Here is a 24,480-nt window from a genome sequence, read left to right on the forward strand (position 1 = left end):
ACTTCGCCAGCGGCTCCACCCCGGCCACCGCGCGGGCCTCCCCGCCCCCACCCGTCTCGGGCCCAGCGGCCCACACCCGAGCACACTCAGGCCGGCCCGCGGCGGTGGGGGCGGGGCGGGCGGCCCGGGGCCCGGAGGCGCCTTTGAGTGCCCGCGGGGCTCGCCTGATTTTTAAAAAGAATGCGCCGCACAGCCCAGCCCCCAGCGCCGCCGGAGCGGGCCGGGAGGGAGAGGAGCGCGGCCGCTGGAGCTCCCCCCGCCGCGCCGCCGCCGCCTCCCCGCGTCCGCGGCGCCCCTCCCCCGCCGGCCCCTCCCCCGCGCGCCCGCCCGCTCGCCCGCCCGCCCGGCGCAGGCCGCTCGGGTTTGTTTTGCTGCGCGGCCGCCGCCGCCGCCGCCGCCGCCGCCGCGGGCCTCGCGAGCTCATTTGTGCCTGGCTGGTCCCCATTCCTCTCTCCCCAGTGTTGAGTGTCTGAGCCGTTGGCTGCTCCGAACCGTTTGGCTCTTTCCCTTAGTAACAGCTTTTACCTTCTGCCTCAATTCCTCTCCCCGCTCGCGCCCTTCCCCCGCGCGCCGCCTCCCCCCGCCGCCGGCCGCGTGCGCCCCCGCCCCTCCCCCAGCGGCGGGAGCACCTCCGCTCGCCACCTGGGGACCCGCGCCGCGCTCCCCGCCCCCGCCCTCCCGGCGCCCATCCCCCGCGCCCTCCGCTCGCTGGGGTTATAATTGCCTCTCACCCCCCGGAGGGGTTATTTTGGGGGTGGTTGGAGGCGGTGGCGGCGGCGGCGAGGAGGGGAATTTCCTAGTGCCTCCATTCCCGGGAGGGGGGAGCGGCGTTGGAGGCCACCGTTTCCAGGTAAGCGCTGGGGGCCGGACCCCGGAGTGGGGGCGGTCGCGGGCCTGGGCGGGGGGCGCGGGCCAGAGGCGGCCGGGGGCGCTGGGCCGCGGGGGATGGGCGCGAGTGGAACATGCATTTTTCAACTTGGCCCTTGGGGGAACTGGGCTTGCGTGGGGGGAGGGAAGGCAGGGAGGGCACTTGGGGCGCCCCCATCCCCCCGTTTTCCTTTCTCAGGTTTCTTTGAAATGCTCACGTGCCTGCCCACCCCCTACCCTTTCCTGGTCTCGGGGGATCCTCACCCTAATTATGTTGTCCCCGAAAATGTGCACCTCGGCCTTCTCCCCCTCTTCCTCCCTTCGTGCATTTACACCCCCTTTTTGTGCGTGTGTGTATGAGGGGGGGAGGCTTTCAGGAAAGGATTTGCAGCAAATTGAATCAAGGAGCCATCATGAGGCCGACTCCTTTATAGCCTATTTTTAGCAGAGGAGAAGGAGCTTTTCGGTGTATGCTATTTTGTGAAACCTCGGGCGGCAATGGAAATCTCCCCTCCCCGGGCGCGTCCCCGGCCCGGGCGCGGCGACCCCGGCCGGCGTGCTAGGGGCTGCGGGCGGCTGTTGGGGCCGCGCGTCCGGGGCGGGGGCGCCGGCCGGGGGAGGGGCGCGCGGCAGCCAGGCCTTGCTCCAGGACGTGTTTATTTGTAACTTAGTGCTTTCTATCGTCTTAAGGAGGTATTTGGTGGAGATTCTTTGAAGTTGGGTTCAGGAGTGTAGAATTGGCAAAGTTATTGTCAGCTTCCTGGTAAGTTTTGGGTGGCACAGAGTCACGTTATTTTCTGACAGTGTAAAGGCCACGTTGTGAGGGTGGTTTCTCGGTAACTTCCTCTTTGCAACCGATTTAATTTTTTGAACAGAAGCAGACTTTTATTTAAGTGGAATATTAATCTTAAATGGCAGCTCGAGGGAAGCCATCCATGCGTTAACGTGTTCAGTATTTTTGGAAGTTCTTAATTTGCTGAAACAGGCATCACTTCGCAGTGGTAACCGGGATTAAATTTAGGTTGTGAAAATGGTGTGTTTCATGTAAAATTTGGGTTGTGGCTTTGAAAAAATGCTCTCTTTGTTGGATTGTCTTAAGTGTCTCTAAGATAATTTGGTGATTACAGATGAGAAATGTTGGAAACTAGTTAGAAATTAGGTGTTCTCAATGTCTGGAGTTTACTTAAAATCTTGGACTGTGCAGGCACCGGGGGTGAAGAGTTTTAGTACCTATGTGATTTGCAGTTGACTTAGGAAAGTTTACTGTTCACTTTCTTGTTTTCCGAACAGGAACCGTATGCTGATCTAAACAAGCTTATTAATAAAATGTAGTGGGTGAAAATGACAGGTTATTTTTAGTCTGAATTTTAAGACTGAATGGTTTCTCCACCCCCCACCTCATGTAATTAAGTGATCTTCTTCCCCCTCCTTTTTTTCCTAAAGGCTCCTTCTCCAGTTTAGATGATAATAAGGCCCTCGTGGTGTCTTCATCCACTTACCTGAAACAACTTGGAATAAATAATTTCGATTACACGTTGAAGATAACAATGAGTGACTGTTTGGGTTTTCCAGTGTGATTCATTTTCATTTTTGTTAAAATAAGACCCATGCTACATTGATGTATTTTAGTAATGCTGACTTCCTGGGATTGTATGTTCTCACCATTTTAATAAGTTTATAGTCTGAGGCACCTTTGTCTCCCCGAAAACATGGTGTATGTTGGGTGGTGTCATGGGAGTTGATGGCAAGCTTCCCAAATTGTTGAGAGTTCTAGAAATAGTTAGCGTTTACCTGTGGGGGAGGGGCTGCAGGAAGACACTATGCCTGAGAGCAGTTAGTCGTGTGATGTGTGATTAGGCTTCTTGCTATTAAATCCAGGTTTTCTTGTTTGGAATATTTTTTTTTCAGCCCTATCCTGCACTGAGATGTACGTAATCACAATCATTAAATTCATAAGTAACTATTTTTTGACGTTTGAGTTGTTACAATCAGACCTGCAGTACAGAAAAAATACTGAACTGTATGTGGGATGAAAACTACGTGCCTGGGAAAAGTTTTTCTTAGTGTTAAGGAACTCAATAAAGTGACATGTTAATGGCATAAAAATTATTGCAAAGCTCACTGTCAGTTTATAAGACATTTTTCTTTTAACATATACCAGCTTTGGGTATTAATGTGGGAGACACTGGTGGTAAATGGAGTGGCCCCTTACAGAGATGATGTTTTTGCGTTGGTTGCTTCAAAGAAGTGTTAAGCATTTTAATACGTATGTCCAAGAATCTTTTTGATATTTGTATTCTCGACACCTAATTAAAGGTTTTGCATGATTATCGTGACACTAGTCTCCCGAAAGAACTAGAGCTAACTGCTTCCTGTGTTCTAGGAGCCTTTCAAGCTAACATGTAGAAAGGGCAGAAGATAATATGAACATAGGGGTTACTGATAAAAGGAAATACATTACTAGACCTTTTGAACATCAACCTGTTGATTAAATCCATCAGTGCAGTATACATACAACCTTGTCAGACGAGTAGGTGACAAAGGAATCTCCCTTGTTTGTACAATTTGTAGCAGTACTGTTACAAAGAATTTCTGACCTGACACATTTTGATGAAGTTGGTTGAAATAGTTTGTTGGGTTTGTTCAATTTTGGTGTCATTTATATAAAAAGAATAGAGAAGAAGGAATGGTAGGAAGTCAGGGGAGAGGTATGGCAGAAACACTGGCATTCACTAGAACTTGTATTTTTCTAGTGCATGTGAATTGGACTCATTTCACAACATTTACAGTATAAGTCACTGAAATGCAAAAAAGGAAAGCAGCTAGCATGAGACATTTATACTTTATGCTCAGACATTCTAGTGGTAGAGGAGGGCTAGGACCCTAGAGCTGTGTAGTAAAGAATTGTTGAGTATCGTTCAGTTTAGGTACCACCAAGGTGGTATCTCATGCTCTGCCACCAATAGAAACCTGAAGTTAAAAAGAAAGGACTCTGTGAGAGAGCTGATACTGGAGAGATTTGGCTGTTTACCCCTCTGGGATTGGGTTCGGTAAGAGTGCAATTAATTCCCCTGTTACCATAGAGCCAGAGGAGAGGGACTAGGTGCTCGGGGCTATGCTCTAGGAGGTGTGAGGTGCTTTCTATGCCGTTTATACCCCAGGCTGATCCTATGAGGTAGATAGTGTTGGGCTTTTTTTGTGGATGATGAAACAGAGGTGCAAAGAAGTTAATTCACTTGTTCAAGGCCACAAAATGATTAAATGAACACTAGGATTCAAACCTGGGTCTGTCTTAGATGACTGAATCTGCGGAATTTTTCCCATCTGTTTTGTTAGTCTTGATCTGTGTAGATATCCTTCCAAAACCTTGTGTTTCTGATCAAGTTTATGATCTATAGTTGAGCAACTGTACTAACTGGGTCAGGTGATTGCTTGGTTAAATGAAATTCATAGAACTCATATCATTGTGTTGAACTCCCTAGCACTATTTAATAAGATGCAGTCCTCCTGGGCACGGTGGCTCACTCCTGTAATCCCAGCACTTTGGAAGGCTGAGGCGGGCAGATCACGAGGTCAAGAGATTGAGACCATCTTGGCCAACATGGTGAAACCCCGTCTTCTACGTCTCTACTAAAAATACAAAAATTAGCCAGGCATGGTGGCGGGTGCCAATAGTCCCAGCTACTCGGGAGCCTGAGGTGGGAGAATCTGGGAGAACCTGGGAGGTGGAGGTTGCAGTGAGCCAAGATCATGCTATTGCACTCCACCCTGGGTGATAGAGGGAGACACCCTCTCAAAAACAAACAAAAAACTAGTGTAGGAAAAATCATTGAAATCTTTGTGTTGTAGCATAGTGGTTACAGTGAGTTCAAACTCAGGCTCTATCCCTTACTAGCTGTGATGTTGGGGTAGTAGCTCCTCATGCGTTTTATTTATTTTTTAGATTTTTATTATATTTTATTTTTTTGAGATAGAGTTTTACTCTGTTGCCCAGGCTGGAGTGCAGTGGTGCGATCTCGGCTCATTGCAGCCTCTACCTCCTGGAGTCAGGTAATTCTCCTGCCTCAGCCTCCTGAGTAGCTGGGATTACAGGTGTCCGCCACCACTCCTGGCTAATTTTTGTATTTTTAGTAAAGGTGGAGTTTCACCATGTTGGCCAGGCTGGTCTCGAACTGCTGACCTTAGGCAATCTGCTCGCCTCGGCCTCCCAAAGTGCTGGGATTACAGGCATGAGCCACCACGCCCGGCCTTCATGTGTTTTAGTTTCTTCATCTGTGTAAGGGGACAGTCAACTTCATAGAGTTGAGAAGATTGAGTTAATATGTGTGAGGTACTTAGACCAGTGGTTGACATTCTAAGAACAATGGTTGACATTCTAAGCATCCTGTAAGTTTGCGTTGCTCCTGATAGGTTTGATTTTTGAAGTTTTTTTCTTTGTGTTACATTATATTTGCTTGTTATTTATTTTAGTAGGGGCATAATGTCACAGGAAGGATTTGATAGCTCCATTTCCTGAGTAACCTGTTTGAAGTAAACTTAGTTTTTTTACTCTTAAAGTTGTGGTTTAAGACTTACATATACTATGAATAATTTACATGATTGGTGTAGGTACGGTGGTGGATCTTTTGCATGCCTTTGTTGCTGTTCTGTCATCTGGGATGGACTTCTTAAGCCTACTTGCACCATTTGAAACATTTTTCAACTTTCTTTTTTTTTGAGACGGAGTCTTGCTCTTTCGCCCAGGCTGGAGTGCAATGGCGCCATCTCCTCTCACTGCAACCTCCGCCGCCTCGGTTCAAGCGATTCTCCTGCCTCTGCCTCTTGAGTAGCTGGGATCATAGGCGCGCAACACCAGGCCCAGCTAATTTTTGTACCTTTAGTAGAGACGGGGTTTCACCAAGCGGTCTCCATCTCTTGACCTCGTGATCCGCCCGCTTTGGCCTCCCAAAGTGCTGGGATTACAGGCGTGAGCCACCGTACCCAGCTTCAACTCTTTTTTTTTTTTTTTTTTTGAGATAGTCTTGCCCTGTTGCCCAAGCTAGAGTGCAATGGTGTGATCTTGGCTCACTGCAACCTCCACCTCCTGGGTTCAAGCGATTCCCCTGCCTCAGCCTCCCAAGTAGCTGGGATTATAGGTGTCCGCCACTACACCTGGCTAATTTCTTGTATCTTTAGTAGAGATAGGGTTTCACCATGTTGGCCAGGCTGGTCTTGAACTCCTGACCTCGTGTTCCACCTGCCTCGACCTTCCAAAGTGCTGGGATTACAGTCGTGAGCCACCGCGCCAGGCAAACTCTTTAAATAAAAAGAGAACTCTTTCAAGGCTTGGGTCCCGCAGAACCTAGGGTTTGCCTTTTAGGCTGTAGTGATTACTTTGAGTAGGTGGTTTTATTTTATTTTTTCTGACCTTTTACCTGTGTGTTCTTTTCCATATTGTCAGCTGCTGTCAAGATAGTTGTCCTTGGAAGTTCTGTTCCTCTATGAGTCTTGTCTTATGTTCACTGCCCATTTTTAACCATACTTAATTTAGCTCTACTGTTTACTAATCGTCAAAGTTCTATGTATCAGGACTACACAGGTGCTTTGACAAGTACTGTGACAGTCTGAGTGCTGATGCCCTGAATTTAACAGTGAGAAAATTGAGGCTTAGGTAGTGGGAGGCAGAGCAGGAATTTAGTCCCAGTTTGTGTGAATTCTAGGCCAGTGTTGTTACCTAGCAGTCTGTCTTCTCAATGAATGAATGGTTGTAGGTCTGGATTATTAAGTTTTTATTTGGTTGCCCTGAGCAACCTTTCATATTCATTTTATCTTCTGTAACTACTGACAGTGTAATTTATTTAAAGTACTGGTTTCATCTTGTCAGTTCCCCTGCTGGAGAACCCATAATGGATTCTCTTTGCCAACTGGGCTGAATTTATATGCTTCAGTCTGGCTTTTAAGAAGGTTCCATTCTACCTATTCAGCTTTATTTCCCACTCTTCCCCAACTGGAATTCTTGCCGGCCTCTCAAATACTGTAGTTTTTGCCGTAGTCACTACTTTGCTTTTGTGCATGCTGTTCTTCCCTTTGTCCTTCTTATAGCCTAGTTTCAGTCTCCCTTCTTCCATGGATCCTTTTCTGGCCATCCTGACTCAGGATATTTCTTCTCTGAGATTCCATTGCATTTAGTGAAGATCACAAATCCCATAACTGTTTATTTTTTTGTTGCCCCAACTACAATATTACGTTTCTTGAAGGGATGGACCTTTTTCCTTCTAGCATTTGGCAGAGTTCTTAATACCATTTTCATGTTAAAATGGATTGTGAGGGCCTGTGTTAAAATGGGAGCAGTGACAGCCCTCTTCCAATGTCATGTGGCAGCATCTTCTTTTTGAGTTAGACCTCAAAAGATTTAGGTGTACTATAGTCACATTTAACTGTTCATTTGAATTTAATGCTGCCAGAGTTGCAAAGAAGAAAAACTTGTTAGTTCTTAGAGTTAGATGAACATGGATGGTTTTGGCTGGGCACGGTGGCTCATGCCTGTAATCCCTGCACTTTGGGAGGCCCAGGCGGGTGGATCACCTGAGGTCAGGAGTTTGAGACCAGCCTGGCTAACATAAAACACGTCTCGACCGGGCGCGGTGGCTCACGCCTGTAATCCTAGCACGTCGGGAGGCGGAGGCGGGTGGATCACCTGAGGTCAGGGGTTTGAGACCAGCCTGATCAACATAGAGAAACCTCATCTCTACGAAAAATACAAAATTAGCCAGGCGTGGTGGCACACGCCTTTAATCCCAGCTACTCAGGAGGCTGAGGCAGGAGAATTTCTTGAACCCAGGAGGCAGAGGTTGCAGTGAGCCGAGATTGTGCAATTGCACTCTAGCCTGGGCAACAGGAGCAAAACTCTGTCTCAAAAAAGCAACTACAACAACAACAACAACAAAACACGTCTCTACTAAAAATACAAAAAATTAGCTGGGAGTGGTGGTGCACGCCTGTCATCCCAGCTACTCAGGAGGCTGAGGCAGGAGACTCACTTGAACCTGGGAGGCAGAAGTTGCAGTGAGCTGAGGTCGTGCCTCTGCACTCCAGCCTGGGCAACAAGAGCAAAAACACAGTCTCAAAAAAAAAAAGAAAAGAAAAGAAAATGGATGGTTTTGCCCTTTTAATTCTGGAATAGTAGCCACAGTATTGGGGGAAAACCTAGTCTAGTTAGGAATTGTGTCACAGTAAGTTGACTTTATCTGGTTATATATGTGTCAGGTAGTCAGGTATAATGATGCTTAAGATTTTGTACTTTTTTTTTGTTTTTGAGGCAGAGTTTCACTCTTGTTGCCCAGGTTGGAGCGCAAGGGCACATTCTTGGCTCACCGGAACCTCTGCCTCCCAGGTTTAAGCGATTCTCCTGCCTCAGCCTCCTGAGTAACTGGGATTACAGGCATCCGCTTACACGTCCAGCTAGGACTTTATTTTCTTAATCTGTTAGATTTTTTTCCCTCCTTATTTCCTCAGTAGTGTACCTAAGTTAAGATAGTGTTTTTAGATCTCACGGTTTTACAACATTCTGACTGCACTGGAGTTTCATTTGAACCGTTACTATTAATTTATTAACATTTAGTATAGGCCATATGTATTATACAATGTAAATGAGTTTAATTTACCAAAAGAATGTCTCTTAACCATCTCCCTTCAGTAAGTTTTTATGATAAGACTGTGCTGTATTGGTTCCAGCCAACCAGGGTAATTGACTATAAAGGCAACTAATTTGGTGTTACATCCTTTTGAAGTTTTAATTTTTTTTTTTTTTTTTTGAGATGGAGTCTTGCTCTGTCGCCCAGGCTGAATGCAATCTTGGCTCACTGCAGTCTCCGCCCCCCAGATTCAAGCAATTCTCCTGCCTCAGCCTCCCAAATAGCAGGGATTGCAGGTGCCAGCCACCATGCCTGGCTAATTTTTTTGTAATTTTAGTAGAGATGGGGTTTTACCATGTTGGCGAGGCTGGCCTCGAACTCCTGACCTCAGGTAATCCACTCACCTCGGCCTCCCAAAGTGCTGGGACTATAGGCGTGTGCCACCATGCCCAGCAAATTTTTGTATTTTTAGTAGAGATGGGATATCACCTTGTTGGCCAGGCTGGTCTTAAACTCTGGGTCTCGTGATCTGCCCGCCTCAGCTTCCCACAGTGCACCCGGCCTGAAATTGTTATTTTTTGGTTTTTGAGAAAAAGGCTCACTATGTTGCCTAAGCTGGAGTGCAGTGGCATCATCTTGGCTCACTGCAACCTCCACCGCCTGGGTTCAAGCGATTCTACTGCCTCAGCCTCCTGAGTAGCTGGGACTACAGGAACGTGCCACCCATGCTGGGCTAATTTTTTAAATATTTTTAGTATAGATAAGGTTTCATTATGTTGGCCAGGCTGGTCTCCAACCCCTGACCTGGTGATCCACCCACCTCGGCCTCCCCAAGTGCTGGGATTACAGGCGTGAGCCACCGCACCTGGCCAAAATTTTTAATATTTATGTATGGAATGTAAGCTTTTCAGCATGATTTTCAATCAAACAAAATGAGTTAGATTGAAAGCTCTGCTTTCTGAGAGCTTAGATTTATAACTCGGAATTAATACAGACTGTAAGGGTCACGCTGAAAGGTTAATACATTTTAGTAAAAACATGGAGTACCCAGATTCAGGAGATTTATATGAAATGAATAGGTTTGAGGGATGAGGGAGGAGGAATACCTGTTGAACATTTAAACTGGGAAGCTTGCCACCTATTTTCCCCTTTATCGAAGGTTTTAGGAGGTAGAATTTAAAAACAGAAAAGGGAACAAGAGTCAGAGATGGTCATTCCAGTATCTTAATAGAGTAATTTCTTTTTTTTTTTTGATGGAGGTTTGCTCTTGTTTCCCAGGCTGGAGTACAGTGGTGCAATTTCAGCTCACTGCAACTTCTGCCTTCCAGATTCAAGCAGTTCTCCTGCCTCAGCCTCCCGAGTAGCTGGGATTACAGGCATGTGCCACCATGCCCACCTAATTTTGTATTTTTAGTAGAGATGGAATTTCGCCATGTTGGCCAGGCTGGTTTGAACCTCTGATCTCAGGTGATCCACCTGCCTTGGCCTCCCAAAGTGCTGGTGGGATTACAGGCGTGAGCCACTGTGCCCAACCAGTAATTCTTTTTTATATGAAATTGTACTCTGGGCTGGGCGCGGTGGCTCACGCCTGTAATCCCAGCACTTTGGGAGGCCGAGGTGGGCGGATCACGAGGTCAGGAGCAGTTCGAGACCAGCCTGACCAACATGGTGAAACCCCATCTCTACTAAAAATACAAAAATTAGCCGGGCGTGGTGGCACGTGCCTGTAATCCCAAATACTCAGCAGGCTGTGGCAGGAGAATAGCCTGAACCCAGGAGGTGGAGGTTGCCGTGAGCCGAGATCGTGCCACTGCATTCCTGCCTGGGCAGTAAAGCGTGAGACTTCCATCTCACACACACAAAAAGGAAATTGTACTCTGGAGTGTCAAGCCTTTTTTTTTTTTTTTTTTTTTTTTAAGTGTTTAAAATTTTTGATTACCTTAAAATGGTGGATTTTTTTTTTTTTTAAACTTTTTAACAAACTAGATTATTAGTCTATTTGAGATCTTCAGTATTTTGTCTGAGATCGGATATGGACTCAATAAGTGCTTTTTTTCCTGATACCTTTTGTGTTTCTCTTTTCTTTTCATTGTGTCTTTCTCAGCATAGTGGAGAGCAGGACATTGTAAAGAGACAATCAGTGACTCAGTTTTTGAGTGGATGCTTTTGTTTTTTGTTCTTAGTTTGCATCTGCTTGAATGGGGTAGCATTTTAACATGGGTCTAATATTAAGCAAACAAGTATTTTTAAACCAATTCTTTGTAAAGCAGGGTTACATGAGTAAATCTAGCTTCTATAAATGTGTATGAAGATGATCAGATGAAATGTTACCTGAAGTTCTCTTATTTGTGCATATACTTGAATGAGTATACTCGATACTTCAGTTTCTTAAGATTCTAGGATTCTTTTTTTTTTTTTTTTTTTTTTGAGATGGAGTCTTTCTCTGTTGTCCAGGCTGGAGTGCAATAGCACAATCTTGGCTCACTGCAACCTCTGCCTCCCGGGTTCAAGCGATTCTCCCTGCCTCAGTCTCCTGAGCAGCTGGGATTACAGGTGCCCATAACCACACCTGGCTAATTTTTGTATTTTTAGTAGAGATAGGGTTTTACCACGTTGGCCAGGCTGATCTCTAACTCCTGACTTTTTAAGTGATCTGCCAGCCTCAGCCTCCCAAAGTGCTGGGATTACAGGCGTGAGCCACCATGCCTGGCCAGGATTTCAAATTTATGAGTTTTAGGGGGATCTACGTGGAAAATTTTTTTGGAGTATTTAAGTACTAAAAATCTACAGCCTTTCATAGAATAATAGTCTGGTAAGTATGTGACATGAGCATAAGCAAACACCTTGCCAGATGGGGTATAGTAGTAGTATATTTTGGTGGTTACCTTCAATTGTGAATAGAACATAGTTTACAGGTTAGGGAGAGGTGTTTTATTCTTTTCCTTTAATTTGAACACGCTAATTGGGAAGAGTATACACTAATCTTGTTACATTTTTGTTTAGTGGCTATCATGTCATTAAACTCACAGTATAAGGCAATTGACTCATCTGCTTTGGGTTTCTGAAATAAGGTAATGAGAATAGATAATGAATTTCTTTATCCTTTTTTTCCTTTTTTTGCAATTACCTTTTTATGGGGTAGAACTTATTAAAAATAAGGATTTTAGGATACTATTTATAGCTGTAGCAGTGTTTCTTGGTATTCATTCATATAAAAATGTAATATGATACATGCTTAAGATTTTTCCCCTAGTAAAATGATGGGTTTTCTTTAAATTACTGTACTTTGTCCTCTTTAGTAACTGATATACATTCGTAAAATTATAGACTGGGGTCAGGAGTACAGTCTGGTGCCAGAAAACCCCAGGTGTATCATGGGAATACATCTTTGACCTTGGACTTTCGTGAGTCCTGCTAGCAGAGGTCACTAGTATTGACACCTGGTGAGAGATGTCTTTGCGTGAATTGTTCTTTTATTTATTTATTTATTTGTTTATTTATTTATTTGAGGCAGGGTCTTGCTCTGTCACCCAGGCTGGAATGCAGTGGTGTGAACATGACTCACTTTAGCCTCCAACTCCTGGGCTTAAGCAGTCCTCCCACCTCAGCCTCCTGAGTAGCTAGGACTACAGACAAGCAGCATCATGCCCAGCCAATTTATTTATTTTTAATTTTTTGTAGAGACAGGATCTCACTATGTTGCCCAGGCTGGTCTTGCACTCCTGGGCTTAAGCAGTCCTCCCGCCTCCCAAAGTGTTGGGATTATTGGTGTAAGCTGCTGCACCCAGCCGATGCTTCTTTTATATATTTATTTAGATTTGGTGTTTGATTTTTTGCTAATATTTAAAGGACCTTCTCAAAGATACTTTTAAATGAAAAGACAAAGGGTCAGAAAATACCATATGGTTGGCTGCTGTTTTTTTGTTTGTTTGGAGACAGTCTCGTTCTGTCACCCAGACTGGAGTGCATTGGTGTGATCTCGGATCACGGCGACCTCTGCCTCTTGGGTCCAAGTGATGCTCCTGCCTCAGCCTCCCAAGTAGCTCGATTACAGGCTCGTGCCACTGTGCTTGGCTAATTTTTTTGTACTTAAGTAGAAACGAGGTTTCGCCATGTTGGCCAGGCTGGTCTTGAACTTCTGACCTCAAGTGATCCACTCTCCTCAGCCTCCCAGAGTGCTGGAATTAGTGGCATGAGCCACTGCCCCTGGCTAGTTGGCTGGTATTTTAACTTAAGGGATAGAAGACTGGAAAGGACACATGCAATACAGTGTGTATGAGTATGTGTGTGTTTATATATGCTTGTCATGTGCTTAGAGTGACTAGAAAGCTGTGAAAGAGACTAATAACAATGGTGTTGAGGTGGGCAGATTATGTAGTCACATGTGGGAGAGACTTATTTTCATGTGTAACTTTTTGAACTGTTTATGTTTGTATTATCATTTTGAAAAAAAAAATTGAAAAATCGAGGCATCTGGTTAAGCTTTTAAAATCTTTATTTGGATTTGGATAGGATGGTCAAAAGAAGGGGGAAAACAATGTTAATTTCTCTTGTGCTTTTCAGTCAGTCCTTAAAGAGCTGAAACTGTTTATTTCTTTTTTTTTTTTGAGACGGAGTCTTGCTCTGTCGTCCAGGCTGGAGTGCAGTGGCCGGATCTCAGCTCCCTGCAAGCTCCGCCTCCAGGGTTTACGCCATTCTCCTGCCTCAGCCTCCTGAGTAGCTGGGACTACAGGCGCCCGCCACCTCGCCCAGCTAGTTTTTTGTATTTTTTAGTAGAGACGGGGTTTCACCGTGTTAGCCAGGATGGTCTCGATCTCCTGACCTGGTGATCCACCCGTCTCGGCCTCCCAAAGTGCTGGGATTACAGGCTTGAGCCACCGCGCCCGGCCCGAAACTGTTTATTTCTGTAAACACTTATTTTCATTTTTCAGAGTTGGTGGCAGAATTAGAGTAGTTGTATGATTAACAAGTGTTGTTTCTGTTTCATGACTGGATCGTTAGACCAGTGGTGAACCAGTGATGATTTTTTTTTTTTTTTTTTTTGAGACGGAGTCTCGCTCTGTCGCCCAGGCTGGAGTGCAGTGGCGCGATCTCGGCTCACTGCAAGCTCCGCCTCCCGGGTTCACGCCATTCTCCTGCCTCAGCCTCCTGAGTAGCTGGGGCTACAGGCACCCGCCACCGCGCCCGGCTAATTTTTTGTATTTTTAGCAGAGACGGGGTTTCACTGTGGTCTCGATCTCTTGACCTTGTGATCCGCCTGCCTCGGCCTCCCAAAGTGCTGGGATTACAGGCGTGAGTCACCGCGCCCGGCCGGATATTTCTTTTTTTTTTTAAGCCAGTCTTGCTCTGTCTTATCCAGTCTGGTGTGCGGTGGTGCGATCTTGGCTTACTGCAGCCTCTACCTCCAAGGTTCAAGTGATTCTCCTGTCTCAGCCTCCCAAGTAGCTGAGACTACAGATGTGCGCCACCATACCTGGCTAATTTTGTATTTTTAGTGCAGACGGGATTTCACCATATTGGACCAGCTGCTCTTGAACTCCTGACCTAAGGTGGTCCACTGGCCTTGGCCTCCAAAAGTGCTGAGATTACAGGCGTGAGCCACTGTGCCTGGGAAACTGGTGAATTTTGAATCCTATCCAAGCCTGATACTTAGAAAATAATTTAGTGCAAACTTTAGGAGTTTTGGTTATCCAGAAGTACATACATTTTGTTTTATTTCAAAGGTATTGCTTTGCCAAGGGTTTGGACATTAGGTGAATATCGGGGTTCTCATAGTAGTTGATTTTAATAATTATAGTATGTGGCACAATGGAATTTGTGGAACTATGGCTTCTGATACTGCACAGATCCTCTCATGACTGACTTAGATGTATGTGTTATTGATGTCAAGGTGACAGACAGATACATTCTATTTTGATGCTATTTTTGGTTGCAGTTGGTGTCATTGGTAATTGTGTCACTTGCAGCTTTTCATTGGCTATTTAGTTTACCAGTAAAGGGGCTTGCCTTCTAGTTGTGCTTATTTTCAACTTCAGCTGGAGCAACCTTAGAGAAAGGGAGCGCCTGTTTTTGTGCACAGAACTCTGCTGTACTGTGACTTGACACTAGCCTGCCTTTGAGGGCAGTGGCGTGGCCCTCTTCTCAGCAGTAACAGGAGACTAGGTAGGAGAATCTTAGTCTCATTTTTGGCAGTGAATTCTCAGTATGTTACTGTGGTGAACAGCTGGTCTCGATCTCCTGACTTCAGGTGAACCACTTGCCTCTGCCTCCCGAAGTGCTGGGATTACAGGCGTGAGCCACTGCTCCCGGCCGATTAGATGTTTCAAGAAAAAAAAAAAAAAGAAAAAGATTTGTACCTTTCTTAAAAATAAAGTTTTTTGGCCAGATGCAGTGGCTCATGCCTGTAATCCCAGCACTTTGGGAGGCTGAAGTGGGTGGATCACCTGAGGTCAGGAGTTTGAGGAAAAAATTCACAGGATGTAGTGGCGGGCACCTGTAATCCCAGCTATGGAGGCTGAGGCAGGAGAATCACTTGAACCTGGGAGGCGAAGGTTGCACTGAGCCAAGATGGTGCCATTGCACTCCAGTCTGGGTGAAAGAGTGAAACTCCGTCTCAAAATTTTTTGCTTTCTGGAGTGGAATCCCTACTTTTCTCCAGGCAGCACTGCTCTGGTTGACAACTGACAACTGTTTTGATCAGTCACTTCAAATATACATGTTAAATTTTATACAAACGTTAACATGGATTCTCACTAAAAATCCATATGGCACAACACAGGGTATGTATACATGCAAAAATAACTGAAAGGTTTTCAGGAACTTATGCACACATATTTTCTATACTCTTCATTTAAAAACATGCTTTTATAAACCTGAATGAATTTTATTACTTTTATTCAGTGAATTTAGAAAATACTCGTTCAAAGGAGTATAGCATTGTATTTTTCTACTTTTATGGATTTAGAGTCAGTACTCAATGAGAAACATCGATGTTCTGAATGATAGAGCATGGATGAGTTACATTTATTGGTGCTAATGTCTTTAGGTCGTATTCTGAAGCTTTATGAGGATTCTGAAGTTCTGGTGCCTCAATTTTGTAAGGCATACGTAAGAAGTAAGATACAAATGATAAGGAATTTTGATTGCTCTTAAAGGTAAATTTAGTTTTGGAGGGAAAAATCTGAACAACTGTGGCTTAGGAACCCTGAATGCTTCTCATAAAGGACGGTAATTAGAAACAGAAGAATGACCATTATATAAAGTTTCTTACATCCCATTAGAGAAGAAGTTTGGATAATTACATTGTTTTAAAAAAATTTACATGCTGTAACATGTTGCCTGCATGAAGTTACACTATTTGATTGAAGATTAAGCATTAAGCCTCTTTCCGTGACAGTCTTAAAATTAACATCCTTGCCTGTGGTGACCACTAGTCATCTGTTTCTAGCACAGGCCTCTCCTTGATTGAGAGTTATTTGTTGCCTCATTTCACTAGGCAGATCCTTCCTTGAAGACAGGTGTCTGTCACCCATCTTGACCCTCAGCATCTGGTACAGTGCCTGGCACTCTTTAGCCTTTCCCTTGTTGAGTTGAATCCCATGAGGCTCTGACTGAGGTATAGGTTTGCTAGTACAATAGACTCTTGTTGCTTTTGTGGGTGATTCACATATACAAAACTGGAAAGGAGATACATCCAGTTTCACAAATGAATTGTCCTTTGGACTTACTGTGTTCCTGCTGTCAGAGTTTTTTCCTTCTTTTTTTTTTTGAGACGGAGTCTTGTTCTGTTTCCCAGGCTGGAGTGCAGTGATACAATCTCAGCTCGCTGCAAGCTCTGCCTCCTGGGTTCACGCCATCCTCCTGCCTCAGCCTCCCAAGTAGCTGGGACTACAGGCGCCTGCCACCACGCCTGGCTAATTTTTTTGTATATTTAGTAGAGACGGGGTTTCACTGTGCTAGCCAGGGTTGTCTTGCACTCGTGACCTCGTGATCCACCCGGCTCGGCCTCCCAAAGTGCTGGAATTACAGGCGTGAGCCACCACTCCCAGCTGAATTTTTTTCTTTTTTTGAGACAGGAACTTTACTCTGTCACCCAGGCTGGAGGGCAGTGGCACAGTCATGGCTCACTGAAGTCCTGACCTCCCTGGGCTCAGGTGATCCTCTCACCTCAGCCTCCTGTCTGGGACTACAGGTACATGCCACCATTCCCGGCTCATTTTTTTGTGTTTTGGTAGCGATGGGGTCTCACTATGTTGCCCAGACTGGTCTTGAACTCCGTGCTCAAGTGATCCACCTGCTGTGGCTTCCCAAACTGGTGGGATAACAGGCACGAACCAGCGGGACTGGCTGTGCTGTAAGAATTTTGAGGGTCTACCCTGCTGTTTGGTTTTTGTCATCTGCAGAATCCTGTTGGCTTGATAACAGTATAGTACTTGCTAGGAGGAACAAGGAATATACTCAAAATGTGGGTAAAAGATTCAAAGACCTTGCTTGGCCTGACCGTAGCAGTTAAACCTGAATTGGGGTGTTGTTTGGGCTTGCCCACTTCTTCCTGATATTTATGTACTCTGTAGTCTCTTTAGACCCTTCATCATGTGTTTCCTTTGTTTGTTTTTTTTCTCTAACTTGAACCCTTACTTTTACCTAATACTGAAATATGATTCTTGCCTGACTTTTTTCCTGATTCATGGTCTTGAATACCCAGTCCATACATCTACTGTTGCCCTTCTCTTTGTGGTTTTCCCTCAGAGGTCAAAGGATGTGTACACTCTGTGCCCTTTGTCTCTTTAAACCAGTTGCACAAGTGATTCTGCGGCTCAGATTGGTTCTTTCCGACTTCCTCCTCTCCTGATCTGCTAGCATGGAATCTATCACGATCTAGTATGGGGACATCTTGTATTTTCCTATGTTTTCTTTTTTTTTTTTGAGACGGAGTCTTGCTCTGTCGCCCAGACTGGAGTGCAGTGGCCGGATCTCAGCTCATTGCAAGCTCCGCCTCCCGGGTTTACGCCATTCTCCTGCCTCAGCCTCCCGAGTAGCTGGGACTACAGGCACCCGCCATCATGCCTGGCTAATTTTTGTATTTTTGTAGAGACGGGGTTTCACCATGTTGGCCAGAATGGTCTCGATCTCCTGACCTCGTGATCCACCTGCCTCGGCCTCCCAAAGTACTGGGATTACAGGCTTGAGCCACCGTGCCCGGCCATTTCCCTGTGTTTTCTAGTGTTGAATGTAGGCTGGCAGGGGTGTTAGGTTTTTTTTGTTTGTTTGTTTGTTTGTTTGTTTTTTTTAAAGGCAGAGTTTGGCTCTGTCACTCTGGCTGGAGTGCAGTGGCGTGCTCTTGGCTCACTGTAACCTCCACCTCCCAAGTTCAGGCGATTCTTGTGCCTCGGCCTCCTGAGTTGCTGGGATTACAGGAGTATGCCACCACACTTGGCTAATTTTTGTATTACTAGTAGGGATGGGGTTTCACCATGTTGGCCAGGCTGGTCTGGAACACCTGGCCTCAAGCCTTGGCCTCCCAGAGTGCTGAGATTACACCTGTGCCAGTTTAGGTTTTCATTTAATGACAATGAGTTGTGACAAGACAGAGTTGGAAGATATAGGAGGTTCAGTGTTGGAAGAAATAGGAGTAGGTGATGGCAACACTGAGTTGTCAGAGTGAGCTGGGGCAACATCCTCTACTTCTAGCTAACTGATGAAAATATCCAGGATAGCAGGTCTGGGGCCCGGTGCCATGGGTCATGCCTCTAATTCTAGCACTTGGTTGGATCACCTGAGGTCAGGAGTTCAAGATGAGGCTGGCCAACATGTTGAAACCCCGTCTCCACTAAAAATACAAAAAAAAGCTGGGCGCGGTGGCTCAAGCCTGTAATCCCAGCACTTTGGGAGACCGAGATGGGCAGATCACGAGGTCAGGAGATCGAGACCATCCTGGCTAACACGGTGAAACCCTGTCTCTACTAAGAAATACGAAAAACTAGCCAGGCGAGGTGGGCACCTGTAGTCCCAGCTACTCGGGAGGCTGAGGCAGGAGAATCCCTTGAACCCAGGAGGTGGAGGTTGCAGTGAGCCGAGATCACGCCATTGCACTGCAGCCTGGTCAACAAGAGCAAAGCTCCGTCTCAAAAAAAAAAAGAAAAAAAATATCCAGGGTAATCTGAGATCTTGGATATTTAGAGACATGGTTGCGATGAGGGATCTTGGTAGATTTGATTCTGTTATCATTTGGAACTTTCCAGAGTAGAGGATGACGCTTTTGTCTTTGAGCCACTTTCTAGAAACCAGAATTTACTGTCAGAGAATATAGGATTTTCTTTTTTAAAACTTTGAACTTAAAATGATTACAACAATATTTTAGCGATATTCTAAAAAATATTTAAAAATATAAGTTTTAGAAATTCGTTAGATGAAAAAATCTCCAAGGATAGTAACATTTAAATGAGTAACGTTTTCGTTTTCCTCTGAATGTTGTTAAAACAGACAAGGTACTATTAAAAGGGCGGGGGGAATGAACGTATTATGGGCTTTTCCCTTTTTTACCCTTTATCTACTTGTCTGTAGATTAAAGTAGGTATTTTTTTTTTTGAGACAGAGTCTCGCTCTGCCGCCAGGGCTGGAGTGCAGTGGCCGGATCTCAGCTCACTGCAAGCTCCGCCTCCCGGGTTTATGCCATTCTCCTGCCTCAGCCCCCCAAGTAGCTGGGACTACAGGCGCCCGCCACTTCACCAGGCTAGTGTTTTTTTTTTTTTTTTAAGTAGAGACAGGGTTTCACCGTGTTAGCCAGGATGGTCTCGATCTCCTGACCTCGTGATCCGCCCGTCTCGGCCTCCCAAAGTGCTGGGATTACAGGCTTGAGCCACCGCGCCCGGCCCTAAAGTAGGTATTTTAATCTTTTGTATCTCTGGGCTCTGTTTCTTGTAGTGGGTATGCTTTTTTTGTTGTTACTTGTTTTGTTTTGAGACAGCAGGCTGGAGTACAGTGGTGCGATCTCAGCTCACTGCAACCTACGCCTCCCGAGTTCAGGCAGTTCCCCTGCTCTAGTAGCTGGGATTACAGGCACGTGCCACCATGCCCGGGTAATTTTTTGTATTTTAGTAGAGATGGGGTTTCACTATGTTGGTCAGGATGGTCTCGAATTCCTGACCCTCGTGATCGCCTGCCTTGGGCTCCCAAAGTGCTGGGATTACGGACGTGAGCCACCGCGCCCAGCCTGTAGTGGGTGTGTTTTCTAATTCATTGCTACTCTACTTGGTTTGTTCTCTTTTTTGTGTCAGCTATGCTGGTGAATCTGGCTGCCTTATTTATCTAGCCTCATTTGCGTTTCTTGTGTTTTCTTCCAGATGACTCGTGTATTTTGCTAGTAGATATATTGGTTGGTTGGCTCCTTTGTTCTGACAAATCAACATAGAAGTGACTTGTTACAGTGAGAACTGGTAATGACAGGAACCATAACAGCATACCAATGGTCTTTGATAAAGATAGTAAATGCACATGGTAGAATAATTTAAAGGTCTTGGTTGGAAGCCCTCCCAAGAGTAGTTTGCAAGTTTGAGGTCCGGTTTAGGAATAACATCTGCAACCTTTAGCTTCACTCCTGGGAGAAACTTTGGATACATTTTACTTGCCTCTCTTGAGCTTCAGTTCCCGTATTTGCAAAATGCCATGACTTATCTCTTAAGAATTTAGTTAGAATAAAAGAGATACCATAAGTTAAAAGAATACTTGGTTGTGCTCCAACATGTGTCTGTATCTGGAATAGGCTCATATGTAATTGGTAAATAGAATTTTGTCAGTACAACAAGGAGATTGCTCTGGTTCATACGTGATTTTCCCCAACATATTCATGTTTTGCATCAGGTAACAATAGTCGAGCTCAAAGTGCATTAAGAGCTGAATGAAACAAGCCATGGTGGCCACTTGTGAATTCTTCCTGTTGGCCTAATTTGGCCATGTTTTTAGTCTTTGAAATTTTTGGAAGGGCTTATTGTGCGATTCTCCCCCATCTCTTCGCAACTCCAAGTATTTTTTTGTTTGTGTGTGTGAGATGGAGTTTTGCTCTTATTGCCCAGGCTGGAGTGTAATGGCATGATCTCGGCTCACTGCAATCTTTGCCTCCCAGGTTCAAGCAATTCTCCTGCCTCTGCCTCCCGAGTAGCTGGGATTACAGGCACCTGCCATCATGCTCAGCCAAGTTTTATATTTTTAGTACAGATGGGGTTTCACTGTGTTAGCCAGGATGGTCTCGATCTCCTGATCTCAGGTGATCCACCAGCCTCGGCCTCCCAAAGTGCTGGGGTTACAGGTGTGAGCCACTGCACCTGGCTGATAATCATGTTATAAAAGAAACCACAGCAGTTCCATGGGTGAAGAATATTTATACTGTACCCAATTTGATCCTGAAACCTTTTCAACAACTTGTCTTAAAATATTGACCCATCTCCTTTATTTTTCCAATAGATGGCTGGATTCCTGTATAATTAGGGGTTCTCCATGTTGGTCAAGCTGGTCTCGAACTCCTGACCTCAGGTGATCCGCCTGCCTTGGTCTCCCAAAGTGCCGGGATTACCCGCTTAGTAACTTTTCACCTGAAAGTTGTATCGTTATTAGGAACTTAATATTAAACATTTTTATTCACATTGCTTTTGTTAATATTTTGGTTTCAAAGTGGCATAGGGATGGTCTTCCTTTTTTTTTCCCCTCATAAAATGCCTGTTACTTTTAGCATGTGACCCTATAAAGTGAAGTTTACCGGGAATGCATATACTGTTTTATAGAATGCGCAGAAGAAACATTTATACTTATTTTAAAAATCTGGTACTACATTAGATGCCCAGTAAGTGTCATTTTTTTCTCTTTCCCCTTCCTTTAAGGGTTTTTGATCACACTCAGTATAAAGTTCAAACATCTTAGCCTATGAGGGTCCCTCCTCCCCAACATCTGCCGTGTGATCTGGCCCCTGGCCACCTCACAAACCTTATCTTGTTTCACCTTGTTCACGGTGCCCAGCTCTTCCAGCTCCACACCCACTGAACAAGCTTATTCCTGTCTCAGCGTCTTAATTGCTTTGTTCTTTGCCTCATACTCTTCTGCCCTGAGATTGTTATATAGCTGATTCTTTTATGTCATTCACTCTCAGTTCCAATGCCAACATCTCAGAGAGGTTACACTGAAATTACTGCCCACCCGTGGCAGTTTTCAGCCATAAGACCCTTATTCTCCACGTTGCAGTTTTGTCTTTCTGAAGTAACTTTGATCATTTTTTTTTTTTTTTTAACTTCCCTCCAGAATTTAAACTGCATGAGAACAGGGATGGGCTCTACTTTATGTGTCATTCTGTCTGCAGCTACCTAGAACAGGACCTAGCAGGTTCATAATAAATACTTGAGAGGATTGTTGTCTTAGATGTGTTTTCATGATTAGCTGGTAGTCTTAAATTGGTTCATCCTTATAATTAGAATACTGGAAATAATTTATTAAAAGGTCAACATATAGGGGCGGGTCAGAAGAGGTGGTACTAAATGTTTAAATTTGGAAGCTCAGGGACATATGTGAGTGCTGTACTTAAAGATGACAGTCGAGTCAAATAATAGCAAAAACAGGTAAATGGATAATTGATGGACCAGTCTGAAAATGTGCTTTGTACTGATACTCATAAATGAGAAGTTAATGTTTTATTTTTATTTTTTATTATTTTTTTGAGTCTCACTCTGTCGCCTAAGCTGGAATGCAATGGCACGACCTCAGCTCACTGCAACCTCTGCCTCCTGGGTTCAAGTGATTCTCCTTCCTCAGCCTCTTAAGTAGCTGGGATTATGGGCGCATGTCACCATACCTGGTTAATTTTTGTGTTTTTAGTAGAGATGGGGTTTCACCATGTTGGTCAGGCTGGTCTCGAGCTCCTGACCTCATGATCCTCCTGCCTTGGCCTCCCCAAGTGCATGGGTCAGTACTCCTTTAGTTGTATGATAGAAACCTCATGCAAATTTTTGGCTTAAGTTAAAAAGGGGATTCACTGGCATTGGCATAGGCATATGGAATCCAACAGTGGACTGAATGATTGGGGAGATCATTGAGTCAGCTGGGATTTAGGAGCAACCAGAACCAGACACATTTGGATGCTACCAGTAATCTCTGTCAACAGCCCTACTTTTTTCCATTTTTTAAAAACTGAGATGACTTCCCTTTATTGCCCAAGCTGGAGTAGTATAGTGGTGTGATCACTGCTTACTGCAGCCTTGACCTCCTGGGCTCAAGGAATCCTCCCACCTCAACCTCCTCAGTAGCTGGGACTACAGATGTACCCCACCATAGCCATCTAATTTTTTTATTTTTTATTTTTGAGATGGAGTTTTTCTCTTGTTGCCCAGGCTGGAGTGCAATGGCGCAATCTCCGCTCACTGCAACCTCCGCCTCCCGGGTTCAAGTGACTTTCCTGCCTCAGCCTCCCAAATAGCTGGGATTACAGGCATGCGCCACCACGCCTGGCTGATTTTTTGTGTTTTTAGTAGAGATGGGGTTTCTCCATGTTGACCAGGCTGGTCTCGAACTCCTGACCTCAGGTGATCTACCTGCCTTGGCCTCCCAAAGTGCTGGGATTATAGGCATGAGCCAACGTGTCCGGCCCTCTTTTTTTTTTTTTTTTTTTTTGAGACAAAGTCTTGTTTTCTTGCCCAGATTTGAGTGCAGTGGCGTGATCTTGGCTTGCTGTAACCTCCACCTACCGGGGTTCAAGTGATTCTCCTACTTCTGCCTCTCAAGTACCTGCGTCTACAGGTGAGCACCACTACGCCTGGCTAACGCTTGTGTTTTCAGTACAGACAGGGTTTCACCATTTTGGCCTGGCTCGTCTTGAACTTCTGTCCTTGGGTGATCCGCCTGCCTCCCAAATGCTGGGATTACAGGTGTGAGCCACCTCGCCTGGCAGAATTTGCCTTCTCAAAATGATATACACAGTAAAAAATTTGATGCTATTCATTTTGATTTGCTTTTTAACATTCTGCTAATTTGACAAGCTAATGGGAACTGACATTTGAAGGCTCTTGTTAGGAAATTATCAACAGATTCATTTTACAAATTTAGGTTATGTTTTAATCTCTGAGGAATATAATAACCACCTCTATCCTAATCAAACTTTTTTTTTTTTTTTTTTTTGAGATGGAGTCTCACTTTGTCGCCCAGGCTGGAGTGCAGTGGTGTGATGTCAACTCACTGTAACCCCTGCCTCAGCCTCCCAAGTAGCTGGGACTACAGGTGTGTGCCACTGTGCCTGGTTAATTTTTGTATTTTTAGTAGAGACGGGGTTTCACCACGTTGACCAGGCTGGTCTTGAACTCCTGACTTCAGGTGATTCACCCGCCTCGGCCTCCCAAAGTTCTGGGATTACAGTTGTGAGCCACCGTGCCCAGCCATAATCAAACATTTAAATAATATTAGCACTTAAGAAAATTAACCGGTGGTTCGCACATGTATTCCCAGCACTTTGGGAGGCCGAGGTGGGTGGATCCCCTGAGGTCAGGAGTTCGAGACCAGCCTGGCCAACATGGTGAAATCCCATCTCTGTTAAATATACAAACGTTAGCCAGGCGTGGTGGCTCAAGTCTGTAATCCCAGCTACTCAGGAGGCTCAGACAGGAGAATTGCTTGAGCCCAGGAGGCGGAGGTGTCGCAGTGAGCCGATCGCACCACTGCACTCCAGCCTGGGCGACAGAGCGAGACTCTATCTCAAAAACAAAAAACAAGAAAATTAGCGAGTTACATATTCTGAACAACTTACTATTTTAATGCTGCATCAGGTCACCAAAATAAGTAAATGGGTTGCCATGTAGAATAAACCTTTTATGACTTAAGAGATTTGTTTCTGGATTTCAGTTGCTTCATCTTTAACACATTGTGTTGAATCTCTGAGAGGTTTTTTCTGGACCTAATGCTCTTTAACCCTATCATTGCATATAATTAAAAAATTAAGTGTGTTCACCCAAATTACAGGGAGTATGTACAA

At 45.0% G+C, this 24,480-nt stretch overlaps 1 protein-coding gene across 17 annotated transcripts in view; it reads left to right on the plus strand.

The window, feature by feature from the left end:
• Positions 1-344: 344 nt before the first annotated feature.
• Positions 345-24,480, plus strand: part of TBL1XR1 (TBL1X/Y related 1) — a 182,929-nt gene continuing 158,793 nt past the window's right edge. For 4 of the 17 annotated variants that reach the window (XM_073023441.1, XM_007972061.3, XM_073023438.1 and 1 more), the window contains exons 1-2: positions 761-850; positions 23,157-23,255. Coding sequence is in view for 1 of the 17 variants with exons in the window: in XM_073023437.1 (XP_072879538.1) it covers positions 1,898-1,900 (3 nt within the window). In the remaining 16 variants the exon portion in view is untranslated. The other 13 variants (XM_007972060.3, XM_007972063.3, XM_073023439.1 and 10 more) reach the window with 12 other exon arrangements.

The sequence above is a fragment of the Chlorocebus sabaeus genome, chromosome 15 (genome assembly GCF_047675955.1).
Source record: "Chlorocebus sabaeus isolate Y175 chromosome 15, mChlSab1.0.hap1, whole genome shotgun sequence".
In the NCBI taxonomy this organism is placed as follows: Eukaryota; Metazoa; Chordata; class Mammalia; order Primates; family Cercopithecidae; genus Chlorocebus; species Chlorocebus sabaeus.